Raw genomic sequence first — 18,903 nt, forward strand, 5'->3', positions numbered from 1 at the left:
CAACCATCACTGAACCGTACCTGCTGTTAATAATTGTTGAGAATGGTGAGGTTTCAAAATAATTTAAAAAATCTTAAAAAGTCCTGGCAGTAGTACCTCTGAATTCAGAAATAGAGTGTTAACCAAGTCCTGACAGTTGGCAGAACTGACTATAAAATTCTGTTCTTTGATTGAGGGTAAATAATCGTCTTCAGTAGGTTGCTGCTGTAGACGGGATGTTGCCATTTTGCTGGGAAGGCTCCAGCGCATCTCCTCGGCCTAACAGTGACTTGCTCTTGTATTGCTGTAGTTCAGTGTCAACTAGCAGACTTGAAATTCCCTGCCCCGTGCTGTCAGCAGATAGGTGGAACCATCTTCATTGTGTGCATGCAGTTAAACGGGGATGCTGCCAACCTGAGTCCACTGAGATTGTTGTTCAGGTGTCCTCTGTAGGTGGTGTGAGTCTCCCTTTTAGTGTTTCAGATTAATCCCATACTTTCTTAGGAGTCTAGTTTAAGTCTGGTAAAAGATGCCAGGAAATTGCTATTATTGGTGGACAACTTTGACTCTGTGCAAACTTTACCCGCAGAAACTGTCCCAGCTTTGAAGATCCAATTCCCAATTGTTAATCATAACCTTTTTGTTCAGCACAAGTAGGAAATCTTTAAAAGCTATGTTTTTGCTATAGATGAGGTGTATTTTTAAAGTCTGCTTCACTTTATGAGCATCCTAACTTGAAACTAATTGTTTTGCATAGTATAAAATCTATTCATGTGGTGATTGTTAGAGAGCCATTTGTCTCGGTTGTTAAGCCTTTTGTTGGTCCTGCTAGCTTCTAAGCATAAAATCCACAGGGTGTTTTTTTTAACGCTGTTTCCATTTGGCTTTGCAGTTTAAGGCTGAGCATCACAAAATAGATGATTAAAAACATATGCTAAGGATTTATATTGGTCTTGCAGAAGTTCACTTCTTTTTATGATATTAACTGTCACTGTCAAATGAGGTGGGTTTAATGTGTAATAGGAAGAGTTCAGAAATAACTGCAACCCAAAGAGATTTTTAAAAGTTATTCTTCACACATCTAGTCTGAAGAGCAAGTTACTGATACTTCACGTTTCAAGATTTCATAGTAGGAATGAACTGCTTCAACATGGTAAAAACCAAGTCCATACTTCGATGTTATGGTGCATTGGCTAGTATATTTATGGTTCTATTTATGAAAGACTGACACTTTTTTCTCTTTTCCAGCTGAAAATGGTGAAGGCTTCCACATAATTTTGAAGTGATGTCACATGATTGCTAGACTGATACTCCAACGCAGAATTTTAAGTCCTGCCTAAAAATTATGAAGATCATCCAAAACCTTAGGATCTAACTTCACCGTATAAGATGTTTCATATTGAAAACACAAAATGATGTTTCTAATGAGCTGTTTGATAGGTGAACTTTCTTATCACTGCCATAGCTAAGTGTCCTCATGAGAGGGAGGTATAATGCCATGACAGCTTATGTACAGGCATGGAAGACAATGTAAGCAAAGGTGCTTGCCCTTTACTGAAAATAAGGCAAATTATGGCCAGTAGATACAGTTTCTAGAAGCAAAGCGCTGTTGCTTTTCTATTACCTGTATCCAGTTGGAGATGAATGTAAACTTATTTTGGGGCATTTACCTTTCTGTGCCAGTTTGTCTATTACTTGCTTGTACCTTATGCTGGTTTTATTTTCTGATGTTAGCAGAGCACATACTAATCTGTGTGGAGATGAGTAGTTAAGCTGATAGTGATCAGGTTGTCAGGTCTTTGAGAGTAAAGCTGTCAAAACAGCTTCCTGTGTAAATTGTGTATAAGAGTGTATGTAAGAAGTGTAAATGCCAGAACAGGGCTTTTAAGAAGCCCCAGACAGATGCAATATATGCATGCAGCAAACTGCATTATCAATATAGTACCTTATTGGAGGGATTAATTAATATAAATCCTATGGGGTACCAAGTAATTGTGTTTTGCTTTAACAAACTTAATGGAAAAGAATTGCCTATGCATCCTTTATGTTTAGTTTCCTAGGTTCTCTGCGGAACACTGCTGCAGTTTAACTCTTTGCTTGTAAAATTGTGGGTTTAAAAATGCTAGCAGTGAGAGGTGGACTTTTATGATGTAGTGGAATTATGCTGATGAGAGAAGATGACCCACTGGCACCACAGGGCTGTCATAGCTTTCAGCAACATCGAATAAATTGCTTAAGAAACACTAAATGTGCACCATTTAAGTCTCCTTCCCAGCAGGTAAAGGCCTTGCTGTAGTTGCTATTATGGACAAGTATCTTAACTTTTCTGTTGACCTTTTTTTACCCACTGATCCATACTGTACAACTGTTACAGTGCCTCTTCCATGTGACCAAATATTTACTTTTCTTTGAAACAGGCAATGTGCTTTTTCAGTATTTTGGATATTTCTTGTAAAGACAGGGCACAGCATTTTGTATGTTAACATTGTTTCAACTGGTTAGGTACTTAGAGGGGAATATTTCAAAAGGCATTAAGTGACAGCATCATAGCTGTCACTTTTGTGCCTTTGAAAAGTTCCACTTTGATCTCTGGCTTAAAAGCTTGGGAATAGTTTGCTTTTTATGCTGCAGTGTTCAGCATAAACACCCTACTACAGCATGTAGAAAAGAAACTTTGCTTTTTTCATTCCCTCTCTTTCATAACTGGTTCAACTGCTTAGCAGAAAAGCTTCTTAAAGCTGTAGCATTTTGAAAATTTAAATTCATCAAAGCTAGAGGTTTTTTTCCTGTTCTTATTTTTTCTGCACTGAAAGTAAAATTTTATATACTTAAACATTTCTGCCTATAAGTTGTTCATCTTTGGGTATTGTTTGGTCCTAGTATTTTCTTGAACTGACACTTGTCTTTTCAGCTCACACCAGATTCAAATCCAAATATTTTATAAAAATGGAAAAATCCTTGATTGGAAAGTATCCAAATATCTAATTTTAAAGAATATTGAAAGTTGTACAGTAGTTTGTCCAACTCACTTGAAATTGGAATTAAATTATGGCACCAGCAAATTGCTTTTGTTTTTTAATAAGATGTACACATTTCAATATAAGTATAATAAATGTTTTTCAATAATTTTGTAAATGTGCTTTTCTTTTTGTTTACTTTCTAACACATTAGAGATACTTCTGTTGTTAAGATTCAGATTAACTGGAAGACTTACCCTAGCAATAACAGTAGGTAAAGATAAGTAATAGAAGCAAACTAGCTCTGTAGTTTATCCTGCACCCAACACATGCATGTAGATCTTTCTTCTGCTTTTAATAGAAAACTTTGTGAAATTTGAAATAATGGAAACAAATTCAAATTTGACATCAGCTGATTGTTTATTTAAGTGTCCTATATCAGAGAGTAGGTTCCATTGGGTTTTGTACATCTTTAATGCAGTAGACTTACAAGGTTCGTTATGTTAGAAAAAAATGAGCCAACAAAAGGCAACACATCTTGACATACTGGTACCAGTGACTTCCCTGGTACAGTTGAGAATAAAATCTCTCCAATACAGCAGTATCTTAATGGAACTTTAAGTATGATTGTAACAACACTTCTCCACTACTGTGGAAAAAAAGCCCTGATTGGCTTATTTTCTAGTAGTAAAGAAACCCACATACTGCGCTCTAAGCTCTAATTTAAGCTTGAAGTTGAGGTCTTCATTTGCTGTCCCCATCATCTGTGACTGAAGCATGAACGCAACCCAGCTGTTCTTAGCCATAAAAGTATCTTCAAGTTCACACTCCTTTTAAAACCTGGGGGGGGCACAGAATTGCAGTACTATCCAGTAGTAGCTTCTTCAGCTGCTTTTTAAGCCAGTATTTCTATTAGTAAACACACAGGCCCTGAACTCTTAAAACACACACACAATCAATCTTACACAAAAAAGCTTTCTGAACTGTAGAGTAGTTTATCTCAGATAATTAAGTTGCTTAATATAAAAAGTAGTTTATTTTTTCTAACCCTCTAGCACTGAAAAACTAAGGATGAAAGCATGTCCTTAAGACTTAATACATAGATTTTATTATTATCATCATTCAGAAGTTGACAGCTTCTTAAATAACCCAAATGTGCAGAGTTTGGCTTTCTACATTTGAAAACCACAGGTTTGGTTTGGTTCGACTCCTGCCAAAAGATTTTTTTGCCCATCTGCTTGCTGTGTCCCTAAAACAGGTGGACAAACAGCTTGAATTGAATTCCTCGCTCCACCATAGTTCCTATAACTGAACCTGGTTTCCGTTCTCACCTATAGAAAAGCAGGAATAACGCACCCCTCCTTCCTAGAACAGCTGCATCCTTTCCTTAAACACGGAGGAGGTAATTGAGGGGACACAGGAATGGCATTACAGTAAGCACCATGAATGATTGTGGCAGCCAATGACAGTAGAGTGCTCAAGCTCTATCACAGTGGATTTCTTACCCCTTTTAAAGGCCAACGGCTTTGGGCTTAGAACATGCTTCAGTGACGGGCAAGCTTTATACTAACACATAGTTCAACTGAACCAAGTTCAAAAACCTGGAAAGTATTTCTATTTATATAGAGGTACTATCTTACCTTTTGACATTACCTATTACGCCCTGTTATGTAATTAAATACAAAGCTGAATCATGAAAAAGTAGAAGCTGTTTTGCTGTAAGAGCTCATGATTACCTTGCCTTTTTTTGGTCAACGTCTGCTAAAGCTGATTTGTCCTTAAACCTGATACTTAATCTGTCATGTATATTACAGAACAGCAGGTTCAGTTCCTTGGTGTGACGGACTTGAGCCCCGTGTTACATTAGAACTTCACACTGAGTAGTGCTTACAAATGCAAATTAACTTCCAAGTTTAGTGAACTGCTGAAGTGCCCGCACGTTTTACATGGTACTTCAGTTCTCATGCCAACAGAAGGAAGGAGTTACTAATACAAACCAAAGCATCACCAACTTAATCCACAGCTGCACATGACATTAAGTTTTTTACCTGGGAAAAAATGCTTTTCTTGTCACAAAACTGGATGACCAAACAAACACCACCATTAGGACTGTCAGGAAACCGACTCCTTCCACTGACTTGCAGTCCCATTCTCTTCTTCACCACCACCACAATTTTCTGTGTGGTTGCACTTACTGTCAAAGAATAATACAGCATCTGCAGAGGCGCTGTCCACTCCCTCCTACTGAAGGAGGGGGAGTTACCGGAGCAAAGTAAGCATGAACTTTGACATGAGGTAGATGAGCCTGTGGATGAAAAGTCTGTGTTACGATGGGAGAGAAACAAACATAACTAGTAAGAAGCAGCCATACACCTCAATTACTGCCAACAAGTGGGCTCTCATTAAGGTTGGTTAGCCAAAAAGAAAGCATCTATACACTTGATACTATCCACGCTGTCTTCTGACATGTAATTCTCATATCCCATTCAGCTAAGGCACACTAATGTCTGGGCACACTCACCTGCTCAGGGTTCCCACTTCCCAATAAAGCACCAATCAGGCCAGAGAGCTCCCTGGCAGGAGAGGCATGTGTTCTGCTGCAGGGGAGAGACGGACCCCTGGCTAGTGACGAAAGACTCATCTGTATCCCGTCTCCCATATTCCCTGCTTCTCTCATCCTAGAAAGCAGCATGGAATAGAACAGGGCATCTGCCCTCAACAGTCACTATCAATCAGGGATGAGCTTTCCAATTGCAAAAGTGTTTGGACGGGAATCTGGGATATGAAGCTGCAGACGAGTTTTAACAGTAAGGCTAAAACACTGCCCCCAAGGAAGGTGGTCACTGACCTAATGGGGGGGTACACAGAGGAAAAGTTTGTGGCTGGATTCCAGGGCCTAACAGCCCCACAACCTATTAACTGAAATCTCCACACAGATGTTCTACTATTGGCTCTGCATATTAATGTATATTTTAAGAGTTTAAGAATACCACTACAGAATCCTAAAAACATAGAAGCCCGTATTTGAAAAAATACAGAAAGCAGAAGTTAAGCACTCATCATTCCAACAGCAAAAGTGTCATGAGTTATAAACAATTACTACTGCTCATATAGAAGAGCTACCGTTAGTCCCTAGAGGTGGGGACCTAACAGAACGATATTCAGACTTTGTTTTTCATCCTCCCTTGCCTGGGACATCTGCAGGATTCATACAATCCCAAGCAGTATCAACAGCTCGGGCATTCCCACCGGAACAAGCCAGCAAACACGTACTCTGATTCGTTTGATTCCGGCTCGCGTGACTTGCTGACAGTCATACAGCTCAATTCTCTCCAAGTTGTGGCAGTTTTCCAGGTGTTCCAGAGTCACATCAGTGATGAGAAGACAGTTATCAAGCTCTAGTACCTGCAGCCTCTCGTGACCACACGTACTGTTGCTCAGATGAAGAATCCCATCATCAGTGATCAATTCACAGTGAGATAAGCTCTGAAACAGAGAGGCAAACAGTTAACGACATCACTCAGTCCTAATTACTCTGTCCTCTAAACATCAGAAGTCCTCTTCAATCTCTTCATTCTAGTGGTTAAACAGTTACAAAGGGTACACAGCTGAAATCCAGAAGAGTAACAAAAGAAACAGCTCTACTCAACAAAAGAAGGGCTGTGTACTTTAACTTTGCTTCAAAAAGTGAGTTAGAGTCCCAAAACAGGCATCACTGGCCAACTCCTCAGGTCCCTTTGCTCTCTATCAACATGGAAATTCAGTTCCAATTGTCACACACCTCTGTTACCAACAGGTGCAAACAGCACATGTGCCACACCAGAAACAGGCGACAACTCCAAAGGATGATCAAGAACATACAGGAACAGAGGAGTATCTACTGACAGGAGTTACTGTTTCACAGCTACCATGTTTTCATACATACCACCAGGACCAAGCCTGCACAAGTCCACATAGATAAAGAACAATCAGACTGGACTGATATGCCAAATAATGATTTCAAAAAACCATGAGCACTTAGCACCTCAGGCTGTACCTACAAGGAGTAATAAACATCTTGTACAGCTGCAGGAACAAGTCTTTTCTGCAACAGTCAGCAAAATAAACTAAAAAAATTCTGTTCCTCTTAAACATATTTTTTTATTCTCTTGAATTTCAAGAGCATGGAAAAAGTTGCAGCATCTTGGGCAGCAGCACCACATAAAACAGTTTCCTGGTTCCTTTAGGAAATTCATGACTTTTGGAGAAGCAATGATGATGACAACAGGAAACGGACTTTCCTCAGAGGAGGCTTAAAAAACACTCCTTGTCACCAGTGAAATGAATGTTCTCAAGTCTTCTGCATTAGAAACGTGCGGGATCTATGAACTCTTACTCCTCTCGCTCTGGGCTAATTCCTTGCTTTATTATGCTCAGCCCTATGTCTTGCCTGTACTTGTTTCTAAGTCTAATGGTGACTGGTTTTCAAGTAGCATTTCCTTGCCACAAGTTTTTTTTTCAGACAGCAATGGATGAAGAAACACTTGCAGCAATCCAAAAATGCTTTGTAACTCGGCGCAAGCCAACTAGCACTCAAAAGTACCTCCTGCCAGTCACCCGAATCAAACACGTAACCCTTCCCTTCTCTCGGTACATCCCATCTACCTTCTTTTATTTCAGCCTGACAAGAAAGCCTGAGGACTACCAACCTTACCCTTATTTTACCTTAGCTAGAGTCATGAGCATTTCTTGCCTGCTACCAGACACACAGGGTCTGTCCTGCCTTTTAGAACAACTTGCCCCTCATCATTTTTCCTCCTTTGCTCAACAGGATGAACAAGTAACCAGAGAAGAGGCTGGCAGACAGGTCTGCAAATCCCCCCGAGTCTGATGGGGAACCACCACAGCAGCTTCCCTTCACTTCCAACTGGTCCAGTTTTACTCACCCACCAAGTGTGAGCAGCTGGCAGTGACTCCAAGCAACGCCACAACTAGTGCATACTGTCTCCAAAAGACAACAGAAATGACACGCTTGCCCCATCAACAGTTATTTATATTATAACATGTTTACATTCTGCAAGTCTATCAACTCTTTTAAATACTTAAGTTCTCTCCTATACCTACTTTCTCTATGTATATGTTCTGAGCATTTGATTTGGCTCACAGCCTGGAAACAATCGGCAGCTGCAGGGTTAAAGAACATTTATAATAGACTTGCTGTTTCAAGGAAGGACAGGAGGTTATGTGAAGCTGTTGGCTATGGCAGCAGTCTGCTGGCTAATTGTTTTCCATCCCAGGAAGTGAGCAGCTTATAAAATCGGCTTTTCTGAGACACTGTACTTGGTACTGAAAGGACAATACAGGATGTACAGCTGAGTTATCAAACTTTGTAAAACAAGTATGCCAAATGATACACACTTCGTATTAAACCATGTGATTTTTCTGACTTCATGAGACTGTTAGAAAGTGTTAATAATGTGGAATTTTACAAACACAATTGCTTGAAATCTTTAGAACAAACAGATACGTTCAAATTCTTTTTTTTTGTTAATACATACTAAATGCTATGTATAAATCAAATATGGCATGATATACTGTGACAGTAAGAAACAGTATCATGAACTGAAGAATTCAATTGTCTTCTGATCTCCAGGAATATCGGGAGTATTTCATAGTTTCTCTAATAATTTGCATGTACAATTATTAAGAAGTAATTTCTGGTGAAAGTCCAGTAAGTAATAAAGCATTTGAGTACTCTGATACTGATGAAGATTAATAGTTGGTTATAATTGGTCTAACAGTGCTTTTGCTTATTTCCACCATCTACTGAGTTTCCAAAAACCAAGAAACAAATTCAAAGTTGATTTCTGCAATTCCAAAATATTTGTTTAAACTGCAAATATACCTAAACATATGCTAAAGCACAGCTACACAAGAGTTTACAGAACCGTCTGCTAAAGCACAGCTACACAAGAGCTTACAGAACCATCAACAGTATGTGATTTCACATTTAAAGTATCAAGATCAGTTCGCATAAGCTATTTGGCACCTGCTAGTCTGTTTTTTCTTTCCCTGTAATTCTCAGCCATCACTGTTCACTCACAGTCTTTGAGTATGTATCCTTCCTACACACAGGATATACACATCAACAACAAAAAAAAAAATTTCTGCTTTCCTTAGAAAAGGTTTGTTATTTTACCAATGCCACATTTCCCTGTCTGTGGGCTAACACACAAAGACCAGCAAACAGGAGCAGGTTCAGAAAAATACTTGGAAATTATGAGGTTTTATGATATCTCTGGTGAAGCACTAGCAGAACTGGTACAAAAGATCTCTTCCAAGTACTGGTTACCATTGGGATTACAATACAAAAACACATCTGTCACAAAAGAACGGAAAGCGTCCCATATAAATGGCTCCACATCTCCTGACAACTCTCATTTGGCTTAACATTAAGAATTACGGTACAGGAATGAGGTCGGACAATTAATAAACAAGAATAAAAAACAACAACAATAAAAAATAGTGAACAAGCTCCTTTTCAAAAGCCATCTCTCCTCATGTTGCTACCTTAGTAACACCAAGTAACACTAACTAATCATAACACAATTTAATTAATGAAGCAGCAAACCATCCTTTAATCCCGTCTAAGAACAGATTATAAAGATACTTGTTCTCTCATGTAGATGTGAAGCAGTATATAACAAATCTACGCTTATGGGACAACTGGCCCTAAATACAGGAGCTCCTACTGTAAGGACAGTCTAGTAATTTTGGAGTCCCTTGACTGAAGAACAGCCAAATTTCTATCACCTGAAATTGTTTCTGATGTTCTGGAAGATCTAAGCAACCACTCCCTAGAAAACACTTCTTTGAAATACAGTAAGCAGGGTACCCCACTGAAGGCATCTCGGTCCTCTCCAATTACATTCAAAAGTCTAGGTCAAAAACACCTTCCGTAATTTACAATGTAAATGTAGTCCTTGGGAAAACCTCCTTGCATGCAAAACTGATTACAGAGTGATTACATTTATCTTCACTGGGTGGTTTTGTTTATTCAATATTTGATGTAAAGTGTCATAGCCCCTAAGAAAACTATTAGTGAACACTTAAGAGTATCTATAAAGGATCTGAGTACTGCAAGTTGAACTAAGTAATCAAATATGAAGGATGTTAACCATAAAATATAAGCTTTCTGGTTATTACTCACTGATTTGGTAATTTTTTTTATCACACAATGCATGTAAATATTTTAGGAGTAATCTGCTTTTTTTAGAATACTTACAAAACTTGCATATATTTTGCACAGTATCATACTACATCAGGAACTTTTTCTAGATACAGAGTGAACAGCCTGGTTTTATATTGCAGGAGTTGTGTATGTGTGTGGTTTTGGGGGATGTATTAAAGTTCACAATCAAAGAGTGAAACTTACCAACGCTTGTAGCTTAGGACAGTGTATAGAAAGTTGTATCAATGTGCTGTCAGTTATCTAGAAATAAAAGAAACCAAACAACCATAAGCAGCAGACAGCAGGAGAGTTACCCTCAAATAAGATAGCTCTTTCTCTACCAGATGAAGGTTCTGTTATTTCTGGAAAACATCCGATCACCTGTTACTCTTCAAGTATTTCCCTGTATAGAATTTCCCAACAATTATTTTTATTTACTATCACAAACAGCACTATTAATAAAAACCAAAGCACATCTAAAAGTGCTAATGCACTGCATTCTTACACTGGATGTTCAATATTCCTTTTCATATTAAATCTCACCAAAACACACTCTTCCAAGTCCATCTTCTCCAGCTCATGGCAATTCTAAAGTAAACAACAAACAAACAGATAAACAAAAGATGAAATAAAACAACATATAGACATACAATCATGCACAGGGCTAGTAATATGGGATAGCACAGCTTCCAAGAGGAAATTGTGAGCTAAATCCCTTCAAGTATTTGATGACCACCAAAGGACAAAAAATGGTAAAAAAAAAAAAAAGAAAGAAAGAAAAAAATTCGCAAGCAATACACCACCTCCCTCTCAAACCTCTACATTCCAGCCTTTCTTACTAAGTGAAATGTCTCCTTCATGCCCTGTAAGGTTTGAATAGGATATATCAGTACTCACCCACCCCTGCTTCCCTTCCCCCTTTTGGGGTCAACTTCAATTCAAACCTATGGTATTTATAGTCTGTGCACTAAAGCTAACTATTCTGCATACAGATAAATCCAACTTCTGCGTACGTCAACCTGCACCAAACTAATCTGAAACACACTTAAGCCCATGGAACATCTCTCTTCACATTAGAAAGAAGCCTTAAAAACAATTTGCTTTGCTAATGAATGCTGAAAATATTAAAATAGGCTGGGAGAAAGCTGCCCTTCACATTTATACAAGCAATTTTCCCAATATTCTGAGAGATCCCTAGCAAGCTTTTAGGAAGTGCTTTCAATATCTTATCATGACTAATTTCAAGAAAATGATGTAACCTTGTGACCTCACAGCAGACCACATGGTGCCACGGCTCAGCCCAAACCCCAACCCCTTTTTTACAGGCATAGGAAGAAATGGTTTAACTTGCAGCTCCCAAAAGCAGGCTTGAGGTGACTATCGAAAGCCCAAGGCTGTAGTGCTGAATGATTAGAAAAACCACTCTGTTTAACCACTGTGGCTAGAAAAAATACCTTTCATTCACACTAAGTATCAGCAGCATAAATGAATGCCATTTACAGAGTACTATTTTTGTGTTCAGATTTCCTAAACCAGCAAGCATACAAGCCTAACTTGAAGCATTTGATACCGTCAATATGCTTACTTTACATATTTACAGCATGAATCAGGGCACAAGTGTTTATAGTTTATAATGTAAGTATTTTTGTAACTTAAAGATATGATCAGAATAATATTATATGGTGATTTTGGGGGTGTAAATATCACAAAGATATGCATCATTTTTATAGGGGAAGTTTGGCTAGAATACATAGAACAAGTTCAGAATTATGTTAAGCATAATAAATTCAATTGAAACATACTTTAAAAAAGGGGGAAAAGTGGAAAATGCAATGATAGATGGCAAAATAGATCAAGTTGCAGCTCTAAGTATAATCCAGAAATAAAATCATGCTTTTTAGTCCCCTCCTCCACTGGGTTCTTCCTACTTTATTTTTCTTCTTCTCATATTCCTTCCCAGCAGGACTACATCAATTCACAGCTGTTCAGCAGCAATGAAAACAAGACAAGCTCTAACCTTCTGAAACGACCCTTACCCGTGCTAAAAGCGTAAAACCAGCATCTGTAAGATGTGAACATCTTGCAGCTTCCAAAATCCTAGAAAAGTTTTAAATGTTAAAGAAAACATTAACATAGAGAAAAGCAAATGCATTTGAGATACAAATCTGTTTCTGCAATCAATAGCTTATATATATATATATATGCCTATTTTTCACAGTAATTTGCAATTAAAAAGCACTAGGCACACTTTTGATCCAGCTTATCAGAAGACTCTAATAGTCACAGAACAGATTAAGTTCAATCCTCAAACCTTCTCCACATGAAGTGGAAAAAATTATACATAATTATATGCATTTTGACCTCTTGTTTCAGTAAGACAGCATAATGCTCAAGTTTTCTCATGTATTATCTGAGGAAAGACATGGGAGAATAAACCCTGAATTAAGGAAAATGCAGATGAAGCCTGCATCTAAAACCTGTTATCTAAACACAGGATGTTGGGAAGCCACAAAACTGAGAAATGGCTTCCTAGAAATTTGGTCAGAGCCTGTGCATGAAGCACAGTGAGGCAAGTTACCAGAAAGCAAGGAGCTTAAATTCTCCAAGCCCACAGGAAAAACAATAAACTACACCAACACAACCTTAAAGAAAACAACACGGCATTTTGGAAAGATAAACCTAACACTCTTTCCAGGGGCACTGGGAAGCAGTACTGACAAAAAAAAAAGGTCAACTGCCCCAAACAGCACCACTAGTATGCAGAACAGGCCTCCATCCCATTAATGTTTTGTCATCTTTGTTTTCATTTTTTTAATTAACACTTTTTACTTTGCAGGTGGAGTAAGTATCAAGATGAATAAGGAGAAACCACAGCACCATGCAATGAGCAGCACAAACTAAGTGCAACTTACACACTCACCACAGCAAACACTATTTCTGTACTGGGGTCAGCAGGGAGAAGGCAGGAAAAGATGGACAAAAAAACCTCTTGCTGCAGTAACACTTAGAGGCACCTACATCCTTCCACTGGTTTAGGAGGTCATTAGAAAGCTCTGTCTCCATAGAGAAAGTACAAAGGGAAAAGCCATGCTGTGTGCATAAAAAAAAATACAACCCCACCAGAATACAGGATGTGGGGCTCTGACTATGACTTTGCTGGATCAGTCTCTTCCAAGCCAAAAGGAAGAGCACAGCTGACTTCAGAGGTAAGCAGCCCCACAGGATACACCCTTGAAAACCACTTCCAGAGTGCTAGTTTTCAACAAGGTTCAGAAGGATGATGGAAACTCAAGAACAGCCAACAGAGAGGTACAAGACAGGTACCACTTCCCAAACAGATGGTTGTAACACCTCTGGATTTTCTTTCCAGACTCACCTTTGGGAACTTTGTGCCCTTCCATCAAGGGCAGTTAGCAACCTGTCATAAAATACTCTCAGCTACTCTGAATATTACCTAGGATACCAAATAGGAAGGGAAAAAACCCAACCCAACAAAATATGATTCAAGTCACATTTGTTACCCTTCTTACTCCTTTCATCAATTACTTGCTTTCAACCCCACCTACACTTAGAACCACTGGATCCCCAACCCCATTACATTTCTGACTTCAAAGGGGGGAAAAAAAATTACATCCGCAGTGTGCAAAATAGTGAAGCTGCTACTTACTGCACATTGGTTGAAAAGAAGAATATGATAACAGAGGGGCAAGAAACCAGAAGACTAGCAGCTCTAGCTCTCCTGAAATTGGGTGTGCAGTCAGTCAGAAGGGCAGAATGGGGAGAGTAAGCTATATATATACATGCTGCATCAGTCAGGCCCCAGGATGAAAAACAGGTGGGAAGGCGGTGGTCAGCATGAAAACAAGCAAAGTTCTAATTTTTGCTTTGTTTTAGTGATTGTACTTAATTACAGAGGGCTCTTTTTTCCAGATACAGCTGACATTTATTTCCCACCCAGTGATTCATGACAAAGTACCTAGCATAGGAGCTGATGAAACAAAATGATATCCAAGAGCAGATTCCGCACTCTTATAAAGCAATGTTCTCCAAGACAGACCTCACAGTTACATTCATTGCCTACAGATGTCTTTTGGGCACACCTGGAGTGTCTCTGCACACAGCACCTCCCTACTCCTGTTGAATTAGCAGAGGTGGGAGAGAACATTAATGGGGTTAAAGGCAATATGATCCTAATTTTCACAGCCCCACCTAGACAAAGACATTCATGGTTCTTGGGCACTTTTCCCAATAAGCCTCACCAAAACAACTACTAGTATTTTAACACTAAAAAGCACTAAAAAAGGAAAACAGAGAAGGTATCAAGCACTTAAACGAGCAGACATAAAAAGGTATGAGGAGACAGCTGTATCTTGATGTAGGGGAAAAAAAACAGGGAACTGGTCAAGCTTAGGATTTTTTTTCAAGGAGATGTCATTTGTGAGTGGTAACAGCTGTGGAACACAGCACCATCATGGAAAACAGCATCATGGGACATCCAAGACCCTGAAGTGAAGTGAGGGTAGCACAGCACAAAATACTCAAAAGTTTCCTAGCAGGGCCAGCATGTCCAACAGAGGCAGGAGAGTTTTCTTTTGTACAAAACACCGAAATATTCAGAAGGTACGAACAAGTGCAGAATTACATTTGCCTTTGATTTCCAACATAATTTTTATCTGTCCTTCCATCACACACTCCTCTGCAGTAATCACTGCAAAGGGTCATTTTTTTTCCGTTATACTGTTCCTCATTAAAGGGGAAGAACGGCAGACGCCTTCCCCCTCGTGGTACAGACAGGGGCTAACAGTTTACCTACCAAAGTCAAAACAATTTCTTGGAAAGAACTGCACAACTAATAGCACTTTAGACCACCTTTTATTTCCAATCTGAGCTGTGAATTGAGAGAATGAGAGAAATCATGGAAAAAGACCAGTAATAACAGCACAGCTTTCTAAGGAACGCAGTTAAGTGTCAGAAGACTCCTAAGCCCCTAACACTGGCACACATAAGCTCTTGTAAGTATGAATGGTGACACGAAGGGGACTGTCACTCTGGAATTGTCTTAAGGACAGGCTTTCTACAGTAACAAAAGCTCTTTTTCATTCAATCAGCTAAAGGAACACTGCATGTCAGCATACTGCATACTGGCGTTTGAATGTAGCTTCCCCTATTTTTACGGTCTACCCTTTCCTCCATTTATCTGTGACTGAAGTATAACAAGCTGCAACTCCTGCACATTCCTGTCATAAATGGCGACTTACTTTCATCCAAAAATCTTTTGGTTTGATTTAATTTACATTAAAATTAGACCTTGCAAGAAGTATTATATGTCTCTACAGCCAGAGAGCTGCTGCATGACTGAGCTTCATTATTAAAGCTGAAGATGTCCTCACTTCTGAGGATACCACCATAACATGTATGTTAGCGCAAATTACACCAACGTAAAAGTTCATATTATTTTTAACTGATGAGCCCCTATTACTCAAAACATCCCATAAGTATCAGTCCTCAGTGCTTGTGGAGACATTAGCACACTCCATATCAGAGTTTAAGAATGCCGGGATGCACTGCAGAGCATATTAAAAAAATATGCTAATAAAATCTGTGAATATAATACTCAGGTATGATTTCGCTATTTTTTTTGCAAGACAAACCACTGCAATAAACCACATCAGAGTACAAACATCACAAGATAACACATCTACAGATATTTCTACCTTTTAAAAAAATAATGGGCTTTATATCTTCTTTTCTTCTGGCTTGTAATTCGTACCTAAAACACTTAGCTAGAAGCACAGAATGGAACTGCTAGGTTCAACATGTTTTATTTGTCACATATTACTTCTTGTTTTTCCAATATACAGTGGACTACATTCATATGTCAGCTACAGAGGACCAGCCCTCAAGTTTATATTCAGCTGGTACTTCTAACTTAATGTTTTGATTGCAAAGGTAACACAAACAACACAAAGCTAAATCAAACCTGTGGATATCAGCTGATTATCTTCAGAAGTGAATTTCTTAGATCAGGCCAGTAACAACATGACATACTCACGACACACTCATGACACTCACTTCAGCCTTGGACAGTTTAGACCAAGTGCTGTGAGAGAAGCATCTGTAAGGTTGCTACAGCCTGAAACACAGAGTGACTGAAGTCTATGGCATCCTCTACAGATTTTTACAATGCCTTCATCTGAAATTTGCTGCAACACAGAAGAAGGTTAAAGTTACTCCATTATCAAGTAATCAGCTAAGAACAAAAAATCAAGTCATATTACTGAATTGTTAGTGTACTGTACATACCCATGGCAACCTGTGGATTTTCAACCAAAAAATACCATCGTGAAACCATCTTCACTGATAACAAAGACAATCAACACACACAATTCCTACTTATCTATGTCTTTTTCCACAGATCTCTAGTACTGCTCAAAGGCAGTCTGAAGCACAGAGGGAGAGTTGTTTGTTGTTGTCTTCCTCTTTCACTTTGCTTTTGCTTTATAATTTTCTTTTTTTTTTTTTTTTTGTAGTTGTCGTTGTGTGAAATAGCTTGCTGCTTCTATGTTTGTAGAGTTCAGGTCTTTCATTCCAGTGACTGTGTAAGTTCAGGAACAGTGCAAAAGAGACCTTAAAGCTCAACAGCAGGAGAGCTAACTACCTATTTTACACTGGAGCACTAGGACCCAAGGGTAAAAATCCTTCACCTTTGGATAGTTTTCAAAGCAAGAGTTACAGGTAAACAATTATATATAACCCATTCTTTACAGAAGATAAATGTAAAAGCCAGGTTTGCCCTACCCTATGCAGTTGTCTTTAACTGAAAGATTTAACTCAGAAGAAGGTTTTTCATTTCTCAAAATTGTTCTGTACTAGATATTCTGAAAAAAGTAACTCTAAATTTGGAGTATGAATAAAAAAGTTTTCTCTGAAACAGGAACTATAAGAAATAGCCCCAATGCATCTGCACACAAAATAGCAACAGGAACTAGGTTATTGGCGTGTGTGTGCAAATATTATTTTGTTTACACGTTTTCTATTCTGGAAAAAGCATTCTCTCCTCCTCCCACTCTTACCTCCAAGAATTTAATTTTTCTGCTGAATGACTAATTCTTCATGGTGAAACAGGTTATTTTACTTCCTGGCCTAACATTACCCTTCCAATAACAACAAAGACCTCTACTGTATTTTGAATGGAAAATACACATTCCTTTTATAAGTCACTCATCTAAGTACACTAATACTACTATAGCATATTTCTGAGGCTATTACCACAAGCATTACCTTTCATAGGTGAAAACAGGATGAGAAACAGCAGCAGCTCAGCACAAAGGGAGATCACCTTATGCCCCCCCCAACCCAGCACTTTTTAATAGCAGTTTCTATTTGCACAATTTGTTCTGTCAAATAAAAATTATTCTAGGCAGAAAACTAGAAGTCTTGTCTTCTTTTTGTGGATCCAGAAGGATTTGCATCATCTACAGATAAGATAAGCTTTTTTTTTTAGATTAAAAGTCCAACAACAGTCAGGTATTTCTGGATTTGACTCTCCAAAACATGTTTTCTTGAATTGTTTTGTTTCCTTTGAGAGATACTCATGACACTATTATTGTGAAAAGGAACTATTTTGGAGGTGAGGAGTATGTAAATTTTATGCTGCTGTTGGAGATGGACAAAACCCTCAAGTTATATATGAGAATTTTCCATTCTGAAACTGCTTGTGATTTCAATGCCTACACCCCTCTCAGGAAAGAAAAGTGCTCAAAAAATGCTTGCAAGTCCCCAGTTTCTAAAATCTTTCTCTAAAGATGGTACCTTTCAGATGTGCAGTTTCCAGAGTTAATATCAGTTCTTTCCATAGCTGCTGGAGCTGGCCTGGCATTTTACAGGGCACATAGAAGAGAGCCACTAGAATCAAAGTGTGGATCATATAAAGCACAAGGAGACCTGCTGTGTAAAAAACAGTGCTAGCTCTTTGATCATAAAGAGCCTGGCTGCTTCTGGAAGCATGCTTCTCTTCTACAGCAAGCAGGACACAAGTCCAGTGAAATAAAACTTTAAAGCACACGTAACTAGGTAGGACACACAGACTATCAACTCAAAAAATTCAAAGGGAAAAATACTTTCACTCATGAGGGTTTTTTTGTTGGTACTTCATATCTACATGACAACAAACATACTGGCCAAAGGAAAACTCTGGTACACTCCTATGCCAATGCCCCTTTTAAGCGGGAGAGGTCATAACTGATTATCACCAGACCTCTTGAGAGCCTTCCATGAAAATAATCGGAAAAGGCTGGCCTCGATGTATCTCATTAGTCTCAGGTAAAATAAAACATAAGAACAACTTTGGAGAAGGAGGACAGCAAAAGGAAGAGTGAAAGGGGAGGAAACTACATACTGACTTTATTTATGTAAGTGTGGTTCTGTCTAAAACAAGGAATGTCCTTTCATTCCCATTATCTTTAGGTGCCCAGCTTCAGTAGGCACCTAAATTCAGATTGAAAAATCTGAAAATTCTCTCTTTCACTAAACGTCTGGCTCATGGATGCTCAAGCTTTGTATTCGTATTGTTCTTAGTTTCTGCAATTTTTTAATGTAACTTTTAATAATCCTTAACGCTCCAAAATGTTCAACACTTTAAAGAAATCTATTAGGTCCAAAAACTTTCATCAAATCTTAATAAAAAATGGTCCCCTGCCACATTCATTCAGGAATGATGTGTAAAACAGATTTGAAAGTTTTAGCCCAAGCAGACTT

General features: G+C 38.5%; 2 protein-coding genes across 9 annotated transcripts in view; one reads left to right on the forward strand and one right to left on the reverse strand.

Moving 5' to 3' along the window:
- The window catches only part of UBP1 (upstream binding protein 1), a 39,483-nt gene extending 36,369 nt beyond the window's left edge, over nucleotides 1-3,114 (forward strand). For all 7 annotated transcript variants that reach the window (XR_008236174.1, XM_052793873.1, XM_052793864.1 and 4 more), the window contains one exon: nucleotides 1,228-3,114. Coding sequence is in view for 6 of the 7 variants with exons in the window: in XM_052793873.1 (XP_052649833.1) it covers nucleotides 1,228-1,265 (38 nt within the window). In the remaining variant the exon portion in view is untranslated. The remainder of the gene's footprint in view (nucleotides 1-1,227) is intronic.
- A 223-nt stretch (nucleotides 3,115-3,337) lies between these two features.
- FBXL2 (F-box and leucine rich repeat protein 2) overlaps nucleotides 3,338-18,903 on the reverse strand; it is a 56,570-nt gene continuing 41,004 nt past the window's right edge. For both annotated transcript variants that reach the window (XM_052793926.1, XM_052793935.1), the window contains 6 exons: nucleotides 16,219-16,349; nucleotides 12,183-12,243; nucleotides 10,690-10,734; nucleotides 10,351-10,407; nucleotides 6,210-6,422; nucleotides 3,338-5,241 (listed from right to left, as the gene is read on the reverse strand). In XM_052793926.1, coding sequence (XP_052649886.1) covers nucleotides 5,134-5,241; nucleotides 6,210-6,422; nucleotides 10,351-10,407; nucleotides 10,690-10,734; nucleotides 12,183-12,243; nucleotides 16,219-16,349 — 615 coding nt within the window. In that variant the 3' untranslated portion in view covers nucleotides 3,338-5,133. The remainder of the gene's footprint in view (nucleotides 5,242-6,209; nucleotides 6,423-10,350; nucleotides 10,408-10,689; nucleotides 10,735-12,182; nucleotides 12,244-16,218; nucleotides 16,350-18,903) is intronic.

The sequence above is a fragment of the Harpia harpyja genome, chromosome 1 (genome assembly GCF_026419915.1).
Source record: "Harpia harpyja isolate bHarHar1 chromosome 1, bHarHar1 primary haplotype, whole genome shotgun sequence".
Taxonomy (NCBI): domain Eukaryota; kingdom Metazoa; phylum Chordata; class Aves; order Accipitriformes; family Accipitridae; genus Harpia; species Harpia harpyja.